Consider the following 20941-nt stretch of genomic DNA (forward strand, 5'->3'; position numbering starts at 1 on the left):
GGGAAAGCGGGAAGGAGCTCCTGAGTCAAGTCCAGCTCTGTTTTCTCTCAGTCACTGTGTCAGATCAGTTCAAATGAACTCAACAATGGAATGTCTTTCCCACATCCTCCTGAGCTCACTGATGCATCAGATGGGCGGAATTTTCAGAAAACCTTGTCTTAATTTCACTGTAGAAAGCAAGAGGGGTTGTTTATTTTTTTTCATTTTTACCAAATGACCTCATGTAGGAATGTTGGAGAGACCTATAATTTGGATAACTTTTTTACAATGAGCATTAATTTAGTTATGTAAATCATTGGGTTTGGTCACATTTAAATGCAGATATGGCAGATGCATATCTTAATAAGACAAATGTTTTTTTCCTCTTTTTTTTCCCCCTCCCTTTAAATTCCATTCATTTATTTTTCTCCAGGCTCGGCTGCTTCCTCAAACCCCCTCAGCACACTTGAGCCCGTTTAAAGCACGTTCTGCTGTATCCTCTGCCGCTGCTGAGGTGTCCTCGCTGGGGGCTGCCTCCTGTTTACACTGAGAGGAGGAAAATTAACCACTTCCTAATTGCACCAGGCATTTAGGGGTAGAATCAAATGCAGAAACAGTAAGGAGTTACTACTTTAAATTGGTGTTCCTGGCTTTTGGGGAGGCACAGCCTGACCTGGGCAGTAGCGCAACTTGATGGCACAAGATGGCACAACCTGATCCAGGCAGTAGCTCATTGCTGGAGGGTCTTGCCACCTCCCCTCCTCTGCAGAAGGAAAGGCCCCTGCTCTCCCCTCCCCAGCTCTGCTGAACTCCAAATGAGGCCCAGCTGCCCTAATGGCCTCAGGCAGTGTTAGGAAATCAGCTGCCCCATGCTGTTATCCAGGGCTCCCAGCTTTCTCTGCTGCAGCCCAGCAGGACCCCTGGCCACTGCCCACTGATACCTCTGCCTGCCCCATCTTGCACAAGCACATCCCTGACAAGCCTTCCTCCCCCTCTGCTCCCATGCTGAAGGGACCAGAGCTCACACAAATTGTGCTTCTTGAGGTTTTCTTTACTTGGTATTTCCACCAATAATCTTGTTTTCTCTTGGCAAGCTAGAAACATTCTCTGGCAACATTAATCAGCTTTCTCAGGTAAATCTGTGACAGTCTTCATCCACAGGCAAGTCTGCTTGTATAGATGCCAAGAAGCAAATCATATAGCCTTGGCTTGCCAACATTTTTGCTGTGTGCACACTGTGTTTTATTAATAGCTTCCCATCAAAATTAAAATAGTTGTCATAGATTATATACAACACGTAGGTTGTGGAAAACATGGAGAATTAACAAACTTAAGGCAGATGTTGTGCTGTGGGAATTGCAAATTTTCTCATCCATGAAGACGGATTTATTTTTATTATGATATTTTAACAAAAGTCTTTTCATTTGAATACGTTCCTGAAATCTTACCTTAAGCACATCATAACTGACATGAATAGCAGAGAAATGAAATTTTATTGCATGAAATTTAATGATGTAATAATTTGTCATGATTTCACTTATATTTATGGAAGTATCCTCACTGGTTTCAGTAAAACCAGTATTACAGTCTGTTAGCTGATTTTCATCAATTCTTTTTCAAAGGCACCTGGCAGGCTTTAGTGTACCGCAGCCTTAATACTGTTTCAGTGTAACTTTTTCCTTAACACACTTTGTAGCTATGTATTTGTACACACTTCCTACCATTTCCAAATTTAATGAAAACTTAGAGAAGGAAAAAGAGAATCTACTTACCTTAAGTATTTTACTGCTGAAATAGCAAAATGTGTCATGTTAAGAAATATTTTTTAATCTGGTATTGTCTGTGGTTGGAGTAGGGTGCAGTTGCCACAAAATTTATTAAAAGCCAGTCAAAGTCAGTGATGGGAGATTATTTTCCCAAAGCTGCATGCAAAGTCTCTGAACAGGGAACTGAGCTTCTGTCCCAGGTTAGAGGTGAGGAATTTGATTTGTTTAACGCCTGTGTATCCAGTAGTGTAGTAATAATTAGCTCTTAGGTATTTGTTTATACCAGCAGACCCCAAATGCAGCTGGAAGTGGCTGTCATAATTATTGCCCTTTTACAGGTGGCCCTGAGGACGTTGAGCAACCTGGCGATAAAGCAGGAGTGGAACTCTAGGTTTTCAAAATGCCAATTTACCTTCTTGGCCAAGGTCTCTTCCTAGCTGTAGGGCTAGGTGACATCTAGTGAAGGGAAGTACAAAGATAATATTGCAAGGTTTTGTACTTTTCTGTCTGTTGATTTAACTGGTAAAAACTTTTCTCTGTTGAAATAAATTTATCCAAAAGTGCAGTCTTGTGTTCTAAATGTTGGAAAATGTTAGATTCCTGTTTCTTTGGAGCAAATGTAATTTGGAATAATGATCTAGCAAAGTGGAAAATATCATATTTCAGTGAGTCTCCCTTAGCTTATTTTAAAACCTTCCATGGCCACCCTGTTACTGAATGTTTACATTTGAGAGTCTGTATCCTAGTGCTGGGTGCACAAATATAACAGTCTATGGGCTGCATAATGCCTTCCAAGGAGAAGAAATTATCTACATGTCTGTTTGTGCTTGAATATTTAATTAGGTTCCTAAATTAATCATTGATATAAACAGAGATATTGTTAAAGCAGATATTTAAATGATTATCACTATATTAAAGCATAATTTCAAATACAGACATTTCACAGCTGCATATGGTTTAGGAGTTATTTATTTCTCTTTTATTACTTATATATTTTGTTGGAAGAGTATGATTTGATCTTTTGGTGGATCAGACTACACATATATTGTAGTGTTACATTGAAGACAAGTGGTAAAGATTCTGAAGACAGAGAAACTGACCTTCCTTGTAATTTCAGTTAATATGAGCAAGAGCAAAAATTCAAGTTATTGGATGTCTTTTTGTACAGTTTCTCTCCAAATAAGAACATACTGACAAGTAAAAAAACATGTAAACACACTCTTTGACAAAAGTGATAAAGCCCAACTTGACTTTTAAAATTTTTTTTGTTATGTACCCTTCTGTATTCTACTCTGAATATCCTAAAAAATCCCCAAATAATAATGATTTTATCTACCCTACATTAATTTTTTTTATACCAGGCTGCTGAGAGGCCATGTAGCAAGCCACAGAGCAGTGTGTTGGAAAAGCTGCGTGGAACAGAAGTATACAGTCTGCCAGATTGAAAAACATGAACATGTAGTGCTAGTTAGAGGTGTTGTTTCCACAGCACAGTGTCTTGCTAACTTTATATCACTGTCATGGACAATAGTAAGACCTCTCTCTTCATCTATAAATTCCCTGTGGATGCACTTTCCCATCCCCTTATCAACTGTTTCCTTTGTGTTTTTAGATCATGGGGAATTCATATGCAGGGCAACTAAAATCTGCCCGTTTCGAAGAAGCTCTTCATAACTCCATAGAAGCTTCTCTGAGATGCAGCAGTGTTGTCCCACGGCCAATCTTCTCACAGCTGTACCTGGATCCTGACCAGCCTCCTTTCTTGCCGGAAGGTAACCACGAAAGTATGGCACATTTCAGTTGTTTTTCTGTGCGTGAAAAGGGTGGGGTGTGTTTCATTAAGAAAGAAAAAAGGCAAGAACTGCACAGCAGTTCATTAAGTGACACCAAATCTGGATGTTGGGCATCATTAAGGGGAGAGAATGGCATGCTGGTTATTTTAAAAGGAGACAGATGGAAGTACTGCTGAAAAGTTTAATTTTCTAAGTTATTTTTATTTTTACTATATTTTATTTATTTTTATTTTTTATTTTTCAGATGTGAAGCCGAAGGTAGAAGAGTTGGATAAAGAGTTAGTACATCGCTATTCACAAAATGGAAACCTGGACTTTTCTACCAACCAAACTGTTAATGAAATGGAAGATGAAGAAGAGGATGAAGACATGTCAGATTCAAGTAGTCCACCAATCCCATATTCGCAAAAACCTGCCCCAGAAGGCTCTTGCACTACTGATGGTTCGTATCTGTTTTTTTACTACAGTCTTGTACAGTCTCCACAACTAATTCTAATGATAATGTGCACTCTACCGTTAGAAATTCTTGAGCTAGAAAGTGTGAAAATACAGTTTGTAGTCCAAGCCTTAAATCTGAAAAAATACTGATTAGAAGGACTTGTCTGAGGACATAAAATTTAATGTATCGTTTGAAAGCAGTGTCTAGGACTGGCTGTGGCACTTATTAGTTTCTGAGAGCTCCTTTTTGTCTGTGGTTATCATTGATTTACTGTCCTCAAAGAGGTTACCTGAGTTGTTATCAGTATGGCTGGTTCTCAGTCTATCCCTAAAATATTCTTGGAAACACTGGCAAAGATAGATTTTGTTGCTTCCATGGCAGAAGGAAGAGTTTGGAGAAATAAAATGGAGAATACACTTAGCGTGCATTCTGCTGCTGAGGTGATAATAGGGTTGGTAGTGGAAGCTTGTCTGCTTTGTCTCCCCCATGTGCCTGCTGGCCATTGCTTCCTTACCCTGCACTGTCCTGATTTGATATTGCTCAAGGTGAGCAAAATTGTTGACAATACTATATTTGTTTGGTTTAAATGTGTTAAAGAAAGGGTCAGACCAATATGCATGTACCTACTTGGCCAAAGAAAAATTGATGTGATTGCTTCATCTTATCCCAAAATTGTTCTATTCTGAAGGTTTAACTTCCTCATAAAAGGAAGATCTACTCGTATTTGTTAGATGTGCTTCTTGTAAAAATATCTCCCTGCCGACTTCAGACACCTGAAAACACGAAACTGTTCCCACCAGGTCCAAATGCCCTTCTTGACATTTTATTCAATATCCCCCTGAATCATGGAATTCCTTGTGCAGAGTTCATCAAAAGCTGTACTTTGTAAAATGGTTTTGTACCTTACTGAAGTGTCTGGTTATCTGAAGTGATAGAAGTACCAATTGCTGGTAATTCTTCAACATTTTTGGGGGACGTTAATGGCATGTGTTGTCATCTTTGCCTTTTCCACTGTTAAATGCAGCTTACATGAGCATGTTTACCCTCTGTAACAGCATACTGCCCATTCCCTGTAGCACAAAGAACAGAAGGGCTGGCTGGCTGCTGTGAGAAGCTGGGGAATATTGTTGGGAGAATTTGTTATTCACACAGAAGTGTGTTTTCTGTTGTTTGAAGGCTTGTAAATTTGAAGGAGGAGAGAAGGAGAAAGTATAAAACTGTATTCCTAGGAAAGTGTTCTCAATTGAGGACAAGTATCAATAAAGTCTGCAAAATCTCCTGTGGAGTGCAGGAGCAGTACCTTTTTCACTTCACAAATTACATGTATGTGTGTAATATTAAACTTTTTAGTATGTCCTGGAAAAATTTGACCTTCCAGGGGTAATTTTGTGTTTTGATTTTTATCTATAAGTCTTTTATGATCAAAGCACTCTGGAAGAAAGTTTTGTGTGTTACATCTGCAGAATTTTAGGGTTGTTCATTACTCATTTATAAGTTTACCATGCTGAGTTTACAAAATCTGCCTTGCTCTTCGGTTCTCTCAAGGAACTGATTTAAGATAACAGTGTTTTTGTATCTGGAAAAGGAAAGGAAGACAGATTTTTTTCCAAATACTTCTGGTGGTCTGTTAGGACAGCTTTACATAATTGTTTAAAATGCCCTGGTTCCCAAACATTCACACTGCAGACCGTATCTCAGCAAGATATTAATCTGATAGCTCATCTTTCATCTCATGAATATGCCTTCCAGAGATGTAAGACAGGATCACTGCCATTGTTTACATCCCTTATCTTAGCTATTTAATTGCAAAGGTAAATAACATTATGAAGATGTTAAAGAATACGAAGATGTTAAAGAATACTGATAGTCTATTTGAACTTACTGTGTTTGGATACTTTAAATTAAGCATGTATTCCATTGTTTATCCAAGAGCAAAATATTGGTATTAGAACCTCCAGCTCATAGCTCTGCTTGCTGTAAAACCTGTTTCACACCTTTTGGATCAGGTGGGACAGAATCTTTTTTCCTTTAAGGTATTTGTGCTGTTTGCTTTTCCTGAATTGAGGATGTGTGCTATAAGCATCATATTATTTTCTGTGGTGACTTGTTCTTTTATTCAGATGTGTTTGTCAGTCATGTGGATGCAGAAAGTAGATCTTAATGCCTTTAGTTGTCAGCTAAAAAAATAAGTGCCTCACAGGTGACAGTTTGTTAGAGATTCTTTCTCAGCTTACATTAGATCCCTTACTAACTTACACCTTCCATGAAAATAAGGTTTCAAGAAAAATAATTCTTTGTTTTCATACAGATCTCTCAAATAGGCAACAAAATTCTTGCATTAACAAGAAACTGTTCTGAACTGCTTGCTTGCTGTAGCTTTAAAAGAGGCTGTTTCTAATTTGCAGAATAACATTTTATGCGAGCTGTGGGAAACACAATAGTATCACCTTTCTTTTGTTAGCAAATCCTCAATTTACCTGATGCTTAAAGAAAGGCCAAGGTAGTTTCAGAAGCAATTAGGTAAGCAGGTACTTAACACCTGATCAGTTACTGTGAGGTTACAATAGCAAGTGACAGTGACCCCTAATTCATATGTAATTCTTGGAAGCTAATTCCTTATGCAAATACCCCATTTATTACAGTGCAACAAGGGGCTGGCACCCCACATGGAAACCACTTCTTGTTATGGTGGGGAAAAGGGAGATATATACAAATTCCATTTTTAAGAAGATTCCAGCACTTCTAGTTGTTGACAGATGTGGGGATACATTTTCATTTTCAGGAAGATGGGACTGTGTTACTTTAAATGATGTTGGTGAATGCAAATGTACTTCTCAGAAGCAAAAGCTAGTGAATTTTCTTTCAAAGAAATGCAGATAATATATGTAAAAACTGTTAATATTTTAATTTTTTTTGGTGACTGCTCCTGGTATTTGCAAATCTTTAATAGAAATATAAGTGTCTGTTCCTTATTTAAAACAAAGCTCAGATCCTATGAGATGATGTTGGGGTTTTTTCTTTAAATAGTTCAGCAATTCAGCTTTGGGCTTTTGCTTTTTATAATTACATGTAGATAAAAGATTTCACAAAGAGAAGTTGGTTTAGTTTACTGACTCATGTGTTTTCTTCTCTTTGTACTTAGATTTTCCTAAGAGGTACACAAGTAAATTAAAGTGCCATTGTTTCTTCTTTAGAAGAAATGTGTTACTGCTGTTTGACATAGAAATGTAGGTGCCAGCACAATTATAAATGAAGAGCTATGAAATGTAAATGGATTTAAAACGTTCTAGGTCTTAGACATTGGCAGCACAACTTCTGCTAGTACTGAGACATTGTGTCTTGTCTTTGCTAATGTGGAAATTATTATATCTAACAGATGATTAACTACCAATGCAAAATCATGCAACACAGAAAAGAAAATAATAATGCTCTGTGGTGCATGCTAGTTAGAAAAAGACAATGTAACAGAGAGAGGGGTTAATCCCCCCTCCATCTCCCCAGTCAGTTACTTGCTTCCAAATCAGTGTGTTTTGGGTGGAATTTCCTCATTCAGTTTCAAAAAGCAGCAGAAACTTAAAAGAGTGCTTTTCAGCCCTAAAAGTCAAGGGAAAGAATGAAGGGCTCTTGAAGTATAGCATCTGCATGTCTTTGAAGGAAAATTCAAACCTTTCACTGCACACAAGCAGATTTGCATCCTCTCCATATCACCTGATGGAAGTAAGTCCCGGCTGTACCTGGCCAAGCTCTGCAGCCCTCCCTGCTTCTCCTGTGGCAGCTGTTAGTAAGCAAGAGAAAAGCTCGTGGAGGCTCTGAGGGTCTGTCTGTGCTGCCTCTCTCACTGCCCACCCATGGGGATCTTTCCCTTTGCAGAAGAGAGCCAGAGGAAACCGTTTGGTATCAGCTCTGTTTCTTATCTCACCACCTCAGAAAACAAGGTTTTGGCAGTTGCCTGTGAGCTCTGAGCTGGTAGCTGCTTTCTGCCACTGCTGGCAGAGGGGTAGAGATTATTAAGGTAGCAAATTTCAGCAAGATTTGTGAAGTTTAGGAGCTAGTTGGATGACATTGGTGTCCCCAAACTTAAGTCCCCTGCGGCAGCAAAGTAATTACAGCTCTCTCACAGGCTGAACATTACAAAGGCATGTGCTGGTGAGCCAGTCTATACATGCATACCTCTCTGATCCAGAGATGTCGCCAGCCAAAGGAGAGGAGGATGCCAAAGGAGATTGTACAAGGGGTCAGAGAACACTGAATTAGTACAAGATGATACTGTGAGTGAATCTAAGGTACTGTTTGCAGATTAGGGAGGATGCAACATTTCTACAGTCCAGTCCTACATATCCTAAATGGCAGGGAATCTTAAATATATTCAGATCTACAGTCCTTCAGGTAAGAGGCTGCTGTACCCATGACAGCAGACTGTTACCAAGTTACACTTGTAAACTTGTTAAGATGCTGTTTCTTAGGTTCTCCTGTAGCTTCTCCCTTGGAGACTGATATAGAGTGGTGACATACAGCTGCTCAAAGTGTAGCTGAGGTTGTTTTGCTCCTAGCCTGGATAAAGCTGAGTCTTTGCTTTTGTCTTGGATGTTGAGAAGCACTGCTTCACTTCACTGGCACATCAAAACCTTCAAGCACTCCAAGGGCCTTGAAGCTTCTCATGTGATATTTGCCCTTCTCAATGTTTTGTGCTCCTTCAGAAAGCAAATCTGTATTGACAAACAACAGCATTGACAACCTTGCTTGTCCTAGCATTGCTATTGCTAACAATCCCTTCAAAAGCCTCCTGTTGGTCACCATTTGTGCTTCTGGGCATTTCCTGAGCATTTTTAGGTAGAGACTAGGCTGGAAACTAATTGTGTAAAAACACAGGTTTAAATCTTTGTTGAAATCTTACTGCGCTTGCTGTTTCATAATCCTTATCTACAGATTTCCTGTTTGCCCACATTGTCAGCAGTGGGTAATTTTTCTATTTTAAATCTACATGTAAAGTGGTATTTTCTAAGCATGTCAACTACTCTGATTTCACTGAATGCCTAAATATTTAATGCCTAAATATTTAAGGTCAGTTTTGAAAGTTCTGAACATAATACCTGAGTGAATAAGCAAATTTTATTTTGAATGTAAAGGGACTTTTCACCTGGGTTTATCTGCATCTGGTTCTTTCTAAATTACATTAAAAGTCTAGATAATACTTAGCCTGGTACCTAGCTTTCTATTAGACTAGGATCAGTGTTTTTAAAGAACATACCTTAAGAAGGGTTTAACATATTAAGGTCAAATGGCACCTAATCAGAAAATAACTATTTGTGCTTTACATAGACAGGTTTGATACTTTTCCCCTAAAACATTTATAAATTTGTATTGCTAAGTTATTGATATAATCCACTGATTCATACATAAAAACTTTAGGTGCTTCACTTTAGTTCATTGCCTGGAAAAAGGTGTGTGTGAGTGGTGAATCCAAGCTAGATTTGCCTGAGCTGCTGCTGGAACTGAGCTGAATGAAGAACTGAAGAAACCATTCAGGCAAGAACTGGTTCAGCAGATTATGGGTGTAGGCACAAGACTGAACCTGTATCAGACCCTGTTTTCAGCAAGCTGCTGCTTGCTGGGAATTCATGCAACCTGAGTCTGTGCATTCCACTTTGCACGTGCTGTGTGCCTGGTACAGTTCTGAGATAAAACAAAAAACCAATAGCTGTCATAAGTTTTGCTGAAGTTTTAACTATAGGCTTTGGCTCAAGAGCTAGGAGTACAGACATACATATCAAAAATGGCTGAGGTGACTTTTGGTTAAGCTGTGATCACATTTTATTACCAGATGCTTAGACGGTGTCTTTCTCCAGTATCTTTTTTTCCTTCCTTAAAATTTCTTTGATGTTTAAGGATGACATGAATAGTATTTTAAATTAAGTGTTAGTAATAGGTATTGATCGCTGGAGTCTTAATAGCTATTGCAGTAATTATAAATGTAGTTTGACATGATTGTTTTTAAGAGTAGTCTTGATTCTTGTAAATATTATTTTCTTTATTTATTGTTTCTTTAGCCTGGACGTTGCTCTGAGCTGCCTTGAGGTGCTTTTTTGTGTTACCCAGCCTGCTACCTAGTCATTGCAGGGCACAGAACAGACACCTTCCTAGGTCCCTATTTTTGCTCACTCCTGCTGCTTTAGCCCTACATTGATTAGAAGCACAAGAACCAATGTTACATCCTTATTTGTGTGCATATGTGTATTTGAGTGGGGAAAAAATTCAGTGGGAGAATTTGAAAGTCATGTAGTCCACTGAAGCTTCAGGGTACTCAATTGGAGACTTAGAGAAAATGTGATTTACATCTCTAAAACCAGTGAATTATTTATTTGCTGGAATTTCTAAAATGTGTAGAGAATTTTAAAAAAATAGACATTTAATTATGTTAATGCAATAAAATAAGTTTTAGTAGTCAATACTATACCTCAGTCATCAATTTTTATAATTTCTTTGTTTTACTTAATGGTGATTATGTATCAATGCTAGCCTGTTACAAGCAACAAAGACAAAACTGTCTCTCTTGAAAAAATTGTAAACTAAAGGTTGGCAAAGAAAAAAAAATCTTTTTCGTGTTTTAAGAGCTGTTTTCTGTTATTAAATCACAGCCTTACCCTCTTATTTTGATTGTTTTTGGAAAATTGAGTTTCAGAGCCATTTGGTGTCGTGTTTGGTCACTTAAATTTCTTCTGTGCCTGTATATGTTCAGCATATTTAAAATAATGTTATCTGTCGTTTCTGAAACCCTCAGCTAGTGCATCTGATGAGATGCTATCTCAATTTCCTCTATTTCCCTTAAAAAGAATATATTAAAACTCCAGTTGCAGCATCAAGTTGTGAAGCCCCATTTGCTTTTGTAACTGATAAAACAAAGAAAATGAAATGAATTCTTTTGAAGAGTTGTCATTTGTTTTGCTTTGTTTTGTAGGTTTTTGTCAAGCAGGCAAGGATTTACGATTAGTATCTCTGTGCATGGAGCAAATTGATATCCCAGCAGGCTTCCTGTTAGTAGGAGCCAAATCTCCCAACCTTCCTGAGCACATTCTAGTCTGCGCTGTTGACAAGCGGTTTTTGCCAGATGATCATGGAAAAAATGCACTTTTAGGTAAGAGGGTTTTTTTTTTCCTTTGTGCCATAATAATTCAGAGAAAAAAAGCCAGTTTAAAATTATCTAATGTCATTTCACTTAATAACCTTCTATTAGAAATATGTTGGGGAGAGGACTGATTTAATTAAATCGAGTCTGTAGATGAACCTGCTTTAAAAGCCCATTTTAAAACAAGTCCCTGATCCCACAATTAACCATGATTGAATCTCGTGGCTTTCTGTGTGGGCAGAAGTCAATTGCAGCCCTGGCAATCTAAATGGGAGCTATCTGTATACTCTTTATCTCTACTGAACCTTACAGCATTTTCATTTAAGAAGAAATATGCTCATTCAAGTATTGAAGATGAAATATCTTTTTTTCTGTGGATTAAGGGAGAGTTCTGCCTTTGGCTTCATCAGGAATATTGTTCTCAGTAGAAGCTCTGGGAGCAATTTTCTTCCCAAAAACCAGTACATATGGGCATCCCCCCCAACTATGTCATAATCTGTTGCATTTATGAGCTTTAAAATTTTAATACAAGAATGCCTCTTGGTAATTGAGGACAGGCCTATGTGCACCTAGATTTCCTGCCTGGGTCACAACTGGTACACATTTTAACAGGCTAGTCAAAGTGATTTAATGTATTTTGGCCCCTTTACCCTGTTTTGAGTTTACTCTCTTATTTCTCCCTTCAGTAATTTTTCTGCCTAGAATGTATTCAGAAAGATCTTTCAACAGGAAAGAAATTACAGCAAAGGATAAACACCCTGATTTAACTACATGGCTCAAATTCTGGTCCAGACCAGCAATATTTTGTGTAACTATTGAAAACAGCTTTGTTTTGTGCTTTAATGTTATCTCTCCATTAAATCCATTTGATATGCTCCTATGCACTGTAAACCTTTGGGCCTAAGACAGAAATCCCAGCGGCCTGAGTGAGATGGGGGCTGTGGTATGATGTGCCCTCACTGGCTGTGACTGGGGATGTGGGATAATGGGGTACTCTGGGGTACATTTCAGGGTTCTGAGGAGCTTCTCCCTTGCTAAGCAGGGGAAGTGTCAGGAGCTGATCAATAAGAGCTCTCTGATAGACAGGCAGATGGTGTTTAAACCTGATTAAATGTGGTACTACTTGTCTTTGTTGGTAAGCCTCCCCCCCATCCCAGCTTTGTATCCATCTATCATCTCTGGTCTCATTTGATAATGAGCCCAGTGACTCGCATCTCTGGCATTGCTGATGTACTGAAGTGCCTCTAGGTTTCTGTAAGTGGCAACCATGAGCAAAGAACCGACTCAGTGGCTCTGTGAGACCCTGGTGGCTGTTTCTGAAAACCTTGCAGATGCACCAGTAGTTCCTGTGGGTTACAAGGGAGAAAGGAAAGAATGATTCAGTCTCAGGAGAAACAGGATGAAGAAATTTGCATCTTGGCATCCTCATCCAAGCTGATAATGAGGCACAGCAAGGCTAAAGGCAATGGCCTAATTAATAAGAGTTTTATGGATAAGACATTTTGTCAAAATAATTGAATATCTTTGTCAAAAAACTATTACTTCAGTGGACAGGTGAGTGTAGGAGCCAGCATTCTCCAAGGTCCTTGGCATTGTGAAAAATAATGGTAGTAGCAAGAATAAAAAACTGATTTTCTTACAGTCTTGAACTGATTAGTAAATGGAAAAAACCCCAAGCCAAAAAAAAAAAAAAAAAAAGAAGCATTTCCACTAGGTATTAATCAGCTAGAGCTTTTATAAGTCATTATTGATGTTCCAGAGAAAATATTTTTTCATTAAGGGCTGAAAGCAATTCAGAGATGAGTGGACTGGCAAGTAAGCTAGGGCAGCTTAATTGTTCAACATTAGATAATAGAGGGCTGATTCAAACAACACGGATTTTAAGGCAGACCCATTTCAGAACATGCCCTGTGCTTTGTTCTATGAAATGTTTGTCTAGTGCCACCTGTATGCTAGATTCCCATTAACATCGCTGTGAATGGCACTGGAAATCAAGGGTGCTTTTAATTCTTGGTCTGGACCCTATCCTCTAGACCTCAACTCAAAACTTCACCTATTTCTATGAAACTTTATTGGAGACATTGCCAAAAAGCAGTCTTCTGCCTTTGTTCCTAAATTTGTTACTTTCATGAGAGCTTGTAGGTTTTTTAAACTATTCTGAAGCACTACTAACTTTTGCCATGCAAATCTTGTAATCAAGTGATTGCTTTCAAGACTTTAATAAAATGTAAGGTTCAGCTTGGAAAGTGTTTTGTATAAGAAGCCTCAGGGAAAGTTTATTTGATGCTAAAGTTAATTTCAGTCATATGAAGTTGCTCCTATGGATTAGCCACTGCTTTGAGAGAAATGTCTGCAGTTTGGAGCCCATGGCTTTTTAGTGTAGAAAAACTGGCTTTTTTTTTCCTCATGGAAATTTCTTAGCATGGCAACATAGTTCTCCCCCTGCCAGGTAGTTATTCTTCTCTGCACCAGTAGGATTTTGGTATAAGTCAGTATTCCCCAGAGAGGTGGAGGAGTTTCAGAAGAGCTGAGACTGACACACATGTGCCGTGCCGGATGTCTGCAGAAGCTGGCTGGCTGGAGGCCTCCAGTCACTTGGAGCTGCATGTGCAGGTAGGTTTAGAAGGCATTATTCCTAGCAGATGGTATGAGACATTAATCTGTTTGTGTGTCTTCTGTTTCACTCTTCCAGGATTTTCTGGGAATTGTATAGGCTGTGGAGAAAGAGGATTTCGGTACTTCACAGAGTTTTCCAATCATATCAACCTGAAATTAACCACTCAGCCAAAGAAGCAGAAGCACTTAAAGTACTACCTAGTAAGAAGCTCCCAAGGGGTACTGTCAAAGGGACCCCTTATTTGCTGGAAAGGTAATAACAGTGCCCATTCATTTAGGAGTGTTTTATGCTATTAGGGGTGATGTTGAATGAAAAATTGGAAGTTGAAAATGTATGCTTTCAAAAGCAACTTCTTGAAGGAAAAATTCTCATTGATTTCACTGAAGTCTGGATTTTGCTAAAGAAGTCTAAGTGTTAACAGTAACTGTAAGATTGTAAACACTCTTCTTCCATCTCCCCATACTTTTGGTGGGAGCCCTAAATCTGCCCATCTTAGAGTGTGCAGTGATCTTGGTAGAAGAAAAGAGGTTACTCAGTCTGATAATTCTTTTATGTGCCTGAAGCAAGGTGACTCACAGCCAGGGCTGCAACATTGGTTTTCCACTGATATTCATCTTAGCAGGTGCAATTCAATCTGTCAAATGCCTAAGGATAGCTAGCATGCCGTAAGATTAAGAAAGTTCAGGTCACTAATCTCAGGGGAAAAAAAATACTTGGATGCTCCTGCCATTTGCAGTGTTTTGCTCTTGGTCTTACCCTCTACCAGAGCAGCTTGTGTGATATTATGTGCTACAGGAGGGTACATTTGTGACCCCAAAGCAAGGTAGGCATGGGGCCTGTCACTTGGAGGATGCAGATTTTTGGATATAGAACCATGTAAAGACTCAAGGAAAGAAATAGTCTACCTCCTCACTGTCTACCCAAATGCTTTATAGGCAGACTGCCTGACTTTTTCATCTGTGGTCTCACTCAGTTCGATTTGGTCCCTGTTGTTCCAAAAAGGTTGATGTCAGGAGAGGGGAAGCTCTGCAGGAGGACTGACAGATATCTGAAGAGTCACATCCTCATGTGAATAGCAGCATGACACCAGAAAGAGGTGGTTATCACCAAGCTGTATGAGTGATTATAGTTTGCATCAGTTAGTGGTTCAAAGGGATCCTGGCTTCAGCTGCTTTTCTCCGTTACAAGGATAATTAACTACTGCTTTAGAGTGGATGTGGCTTTTTGACAGCATTTTTCACAAAAATGACACAAATATTTAATCTGGTAGTGAAATTCCAAATACAGACAAAGGAAACCTTATTTTACTTTTGGAATCTTTTTTCTGAAACCCCTCCCTCATGCTCTTGCACATGGGGTTGACGTGTGTCCTGGTAAATGCAGTCAGGAGTAATGTGGAAGAAGCAGATACTGGTTTCACTTCTGGGTATATGCCAATTGCAAGTGTTCTGAGCACCCATGAAGATTTAGAAAATCAGCCAAGGATCAACCTCATGGGTATCACTTTGATAGCTTCTATGCCCATATTGCTACCACCCATCTGGTAACCTTTCACCCTTCACTTACATTATAGATCTAATTAGAAGAGAAATGTTTTTAAACAACCCCTTCTCTTAAAACAGATCCTGATTAGTTCTCAGTTTTAAAAATGGATTAATGTGTGATTTTTCAAAGTGACTTTCTCCTCCCTCAACTCAGTTTTCATCCAGACAGACACTCACAGTGCTGAGATCTCCTTGATGTGGAGGCATATTAAGAATATGGGTTTCATTCAGCACAATTTCTCCTTTTAAAGGGCAACATATGATGGTTTGTATACAGGCTGTGCCACAGAAGTCGCTGAGTGTTTTCTGGGACATGTCCACTGCCTCCAAATCTCTTGCAAGCTGCGCTCTGAGGGCTCTTGCCCTTTTGCAGCATCTGGTCTATATTTGCCTGGCCCCCTGAGTGGCCCCCAGAGAGTTTTCTTAATTAGAAGACAAAGTTGACTAAAGTGCGAATCCCTGTTTTTGTGGAATGCTGCCATTTGCTGCTGTTTGCTGTACGTGCTCCATGTATGCTCTTAACATTTTGTCACCTTTCGCCACCGTGTTGCTGAACTTTGCTGCTGGAAGGCAGGCCTTGTTAATCTGTACTGTAGCTGCTTCGTTTGCAGAATGTAGAAGCAGGCAATCATCTGCTGCTAGCCTCCCTGCTAAGCCAAATCCTTCGGTGTCACCGTCCACGACCCCAGAGGGTGGATCAGCTAATGGATACAAATCAGGGTTCACTCAGACAGGTAGGAGCTGAAAGTGCTGTAAAGATAACCACTGGGGGTGGTAAGTTCCCTCAGACACTGGTGGGTCAGGGATACTGTAAACAACTGGGTATTTACCTTGAGCCATCCATAGATTACAGTGGAGAGGATGCCTTTCAAAATTTGCTTTGGCAAAGATTAAGACCTAGGTGAGGCTGAAGGTTAGATTAGTCCTCAAAACAACAGTTGATTTGAAAGTATTAAATGATCTTTTGATTAATTTATTTTATTCCCTGTCTTTGTTTTGTTAATTTTTTTGCAGATCTCAAAAAACTTCAATTACGTGCTTATAGGGAAGTATTTACTTAGTATATAAACTAGGCTATTTGTCTTGAAAAGGAAGATAATCTCCTTTTATGGAGAGTGGGCCAGGTTTTATTTTATTAACTTGCTTATTTGCATATTTTTTTAAATTTTATTGCACATAGAGGCTATATTGAAATAGCAATTTCCCCGTATGCATACAGTGGGTTTGTGTTATGTCAGCTAACAGGTGTCTCACAACCATTCTAGAAAGCTATTAATGATATACTTAAATAAGGAGAAACTATAAAAATCAAATAGACATTGACTGACAAAGAAGCAGCCTCTTAATTTCATGTATTTATTTATTTATTGTGAGTAGACAAAGTGTTTTTGTTTGAACTTTTTTCCTCATTGCTTTATTGCAGCTTCATCTATGCTGTTGTATGCTTTTGTGTCTGTTTGTGCTATTCCTTGAAAAATTAAAAACAGGAGAAAATGGCCTGTTAATTATTGTTATTCGTTGTTATGGATGTACAAAACTATGTTTCTTTAGAGGACTATGAAATGCAGATATAAAGCAAGATGGTTAAAATACTTTTTCAACCTAGAAAGTTGTTAAAAGGAGTAACAAACAAAAGCTGAGCACAGGCATTCATATGAAATTGTAATCACTGATTAGTATGTTCAGAGGCACTTCCCACAGGTGGTTGCCCCTGTCTCTGCTGAGGAAGCTATATCCTTTAGGCTTTGGGTAAAATTAAATGACAGTGTGGTTTAAAAACATCTGCATTTCATTGCATGATCCCTTGGCTTCCAGATCCTGGCATGAGAGCTGTGCAAATGCATGAGAATGTATTTATTTGAAACAACAAAAATTCTAATATTTACACAGCTTTGTCTTCTATTGTACCTGCCAAGTTAATAGATACACCTTTTATATATGGCTTTCTCCTTATCGCTCCTTGCCATTTTCAGTCTGCTTGGTGTTTCTGTGTGTCACTGTTTGTACTCCTGGGTCAGGCTTGTCAAAACCTTTTCATCTCCTTCTACTGTTATCTTCTAGTGAAGATAATGCCACATTCATACACATGAATCCCCTGTGACTGGGAGAAGAGGGGAGAGCACCTTTTATTCAGTGGCATGAATTCTGTCGTGTCACCTATGATGGGGAGCTTTTCTGGCTTTTTCTCTTCTAGGCTCTGCATAGCTCTTTGTACTGCAGTTTGCTTCCCGGTTGTTTTAAAACAGGACTAGTTACTAGCAGGTTGTTTTCTGGAATTGTTTTGAGTTCATCATCAATGCATACCCCTTTCTTCCTTTAAAAGTTGTGTGAATGTTTCTGGTGAGCAGTTCAGCCTCTCAGTTCTATAAGATACCTGCAGGTAGTTATGGGCACACAGGATCAAAAATTTTGTTTTTGGAAGACATGAATTCAGGTGTTAAGCAACTAGAAACAAGGCTTTACCAGAGAAAGATGAAGAATTTTAATAACTGATAGTACTGCAAGTGCTGCTTAGTGTGGTGTTTTAACCTATACTAGCAACATCTTCTTTCATAGATAAAATTTCAAGAAAATGTGTTAGAACTAGAGATGGGGGGGGGGAGGGGGAAGAATACCCAAAGCTTCTGGACAGTTTATTTTGAGGAAACGTTTAATGCTAAATATTTGCTACATCATATTTAATGACAGACCAGCATTTCCCTCCGAAGGCCCTGACCTGGTGGTCTATTTTGTTAGCCATTCAGTTTATTTCCTGTGAACATGAGTAAGATTTTCTGGTGGGGCAGCAGCAGCAGAAGCTTCTGTGTTTGTTCCTCCCTCTGTCTGGCAAGCCAGACCTTCCTCCCCACCCTCCTTCACCAATTGGTGTGTGGCCTGAGGGTGAATGTGTTTGGCAGATCAAGTTGTTTTTTGTCTTCTGTTTTCTTTAGCTGGCTGTTTTACTAGGACATCTGTAGGTGAACTTAGCCTACTTTGCCTACTTGTAGCAAACTACTTTCTGGACAGATGCTGAGTTAATATTCTTTCACTTTGGTTATAAGAATTTGGATTTGCCAGTGTATCAGCATCCAAATGTCAAATTTTTCTTCAAGGAAATTGCAGGTATGAAATGCCTGATGTTAAAGGCACTTACATGCTGAGAGGTTTGGAATCAGTTCTATACTGGGCAAATATTAGGATACGGGTTTTTTTTCAGTCTGTCCTTCTATAAAACAAGATTTATAATTTTTAGCCTTGGTAAAGTGCTCTAAGAAGTTTATTAATTCATGCAAAGAATTAGGGCTCAAATCTCCTTAATTTTTTACCCAGATTTTTTTACTCAAAATTTACCAGATTTTTTTGTAAGTGGGCATACACTTTTGATCGTTTTATAGACAGTAGAGTAGTACTGTGAAGAAGCTACGTTTTTGGGTTTGTTTTTTTTCTGCCCTAAGTCAAACTCAGATGTGTCTGACAGAGATTCAGTAGCTTATTCTTGAAAATCTCAGGTGATGGAGATTCCACAACTTCTTTAGGCAACTTATTCCAGTGCTTATTCCCTTTGCTTGCTGGCTGCAAGTTACATAAGCTCTTTGTCTTAACTTTCTCATGTGAAACATGGGATAACTATGTTTACTTGCCTATCCCCTTAGGCTGTTTTGAGAAGCAATGAGATAGCCCTTTCCACAGTTAAAATATTTTTGAGTGTATGTGAATGCAAAATATTGTGGAAGAGATTAATCATGGGTTCAGCAGATTATAGGATTCTACAGTAACGCTCAGTTAAATGTTTGTTACAGCTCTTGAAAGATACATGGCAATTTCTTAGGAGTGTAAAAGAATTGTTTGCAATTTATGCAGAGATGTATTTAGATAAATGTGTATATAATAAAAATCATATATATATATATATATAAATTTTTTAAATCGTTAGTTTAACAACTTCTATTCTCAGATTCTCCAGTATTCAGTCCAGCAAAATCATCTTCTGCTGCTGTTAACTTAAGTGGAACACAAGACCCATCCCGGAGCAAGAACGTTGTGAAACCTCTGGCTCTGTCAGTACAGCTCGTAGGAAAGGCATTTGCTGCAGGTATGGTTTTGCTCTCCGAAACAGAGAAACGTATATTTTTAAAAAATTTTCACGGTGTAAAAAAAGGTGTCACAAACTTCCCAATAATTTTGTGTGTGTGTGATTTTCTACTGTATTTTGGTGGCACTTTTTAAAAATTTTTTTCTTCCACGTATCCCTCCCTACCTTGAAATCTGGACACCCCTTTTCAAGGCTCAGATTTTTCAATCTGTGCCCAAATGCTTCTCTGCCAAGTACATTTCATGCTTTCCCTGGAGTATGGTTTTTTCAGTCATGCATCTTGCCCTGTTCTTTTTTGCCTGTGTGTGGCTGTATTATTTTGTTTGTTTGTTTTCAAGATTGTCTCAAGCCACACACTCTGTATTTTATTATACTCAGCTCCTCTTTCACTGCGTGCCACGGATGTTGCTAATGGAAACGCTAATGGAGGAAGAAATAATGTATTGAGTTCTACAGTCTCTCGGCCAGTGCCTCACTCAACATCTCCAAGTCCTGGCTGTGCAGCTGGAGACCAAGGTAAAGAAAATATCTCTGCTCTTTTATTCTAAGCTGCATTGGATGTTGAGCTTGAAATTTGTGGTTTTGCTCCGTTTCCAATTGTAGCTGTTCCTATCATTCAGTCTTTACAGATCAATTTGCTTTTTGGCATGACCATTAAGGATAATGCTGGACTTTTTAACACTGGGAACAATATTTTTCACTTTATAGTCTGCTGTCATGCAAATCTAGGTAGGAGCCTCTGGTGCCCTGCAATGTTATACTCACTCAACACCAATGTGAAATGGAGTGTGGGCTGGAATTTGGTCATTTGGGAGGATGGGGTTTAGAACTAGTTTTTCCTTTCCTTCCAGCATCTATGTCCAGTTCTGGACCACCAAAGAAACGTCACCGGGGATGGTCTCCTGGGTCTCCAGTCCCGCCTCCTGGTTTAGCAGTACCTGTTCCTGCAATCCGGCCTTCAACGAGAACAGGTGAATTGTGAATGGCACCAAGATGTCATTTGTTAAAACATGAACTCAGCCAGCCCAGCAGCCCTGTGCTGCATCTCTTACGTGGTGCACAGCAAACATAACTGATCTTGTCAAAGTGTTTAAGGACACCATGCAGAGCTTTGCAGAGAAGAACGCATGATTGCCTGGCCCTTGTTGTTGTAATCGAAGATGCAACACAGGGAAAGTAAAACTACTGGGGGAGAGAGAGGAAAGAAAAATGCAAATAGTATTATTAAAAAGATAAAGCTTAAAGAAATCCATAGTTCCCTAACTGGAACTCAGTTGTTCTAAAACTGTGCCAGGTGTATGGATATCTGAATATATTTGACGGATTTTCACTAGCCTTCACCTTGAATGTTGTGTCTCAGTCTGGTCTGGCATGCTACAGAAACTGTACACTCTGTTTCTGCATAGGAAAAACAGCTTTATATAATTTTGGCCTAACAAAGGACACTGATACCCACTAGGTCATCTTCAGTTAAAGGCAGAAAGTGAGACCAAATGTTAGTTGTACATGGAAAAGATGTAGGAGATTAATACCATGACATGAAATAAAATTAATTGGAAGTACTCACCAATATCCATGTAGGTACCTCTGTATTCATAACTGTTAATA

At 38.9% G+C, this 20941-nt stretch overlaps 1 protein-coding gene across 7 annotated transcripts in view; it reads left to right on the top strand.

The window, feature by feature from the left end:
- Positions 1–20941, top strand: part of GREB1L (GREB1 like retinoic acid receptor coactivator) — a 129672-nt gene that overhangs the window by 66983 nt on the left and 41748 nt on the right. For 2 of the 7 annotated variants that reach the window (XM_085052665.1, XM_085052666.1), the window contains exons 3-10: positions 3358–3529; positions 3783–3980; positions 10933–11109; positions 13793–13969; positions 15858–15995; positions 19196–19333; positions 19712–19849; positions 20185–20304. In XM_085052665.1, the coding sequence (XP_084908791.1) occupies positions 3361–3529; positions 3783–3980; positions 10933–11109; positions 13793–13969; positions 15858–15995; positions 19196–19333; positions 19712–19849; positions 20185–20304 (1255 nt within the window). In that variant the 5' untranslated portion in view covers positions 3358–3360. The remainder of the gene's footprint in view (positions 1–3357; positions 3530–3782; positions 3981–10932; positions 11110–13792; positions 13970–15857; positions 15996–19195; positions 19334–19711; positions 19850–20184; positions 20305–20941) is intronic. The other 5 variants (XM_085052669.1, XM_085052672.1, XM_085052668.1 and 2 more) reach the window with 4 other exon arrangements.

The sequence above is a fragment of the Lichenostomus cassidix genome, chromosome 2 (genome assembly GCF_008360975.1).
Source record: "Lichenostomus cassidix isolate B80296 chromosome 2, HeHo_3.0, whole genome shotgun sequence".
Lineage (NCBI taxonomy): Eukaryota > Metazoa > Chordata > Aves > Passeriformes > Meliphagidae > Lichenostomus > Lichenostomus cassidix.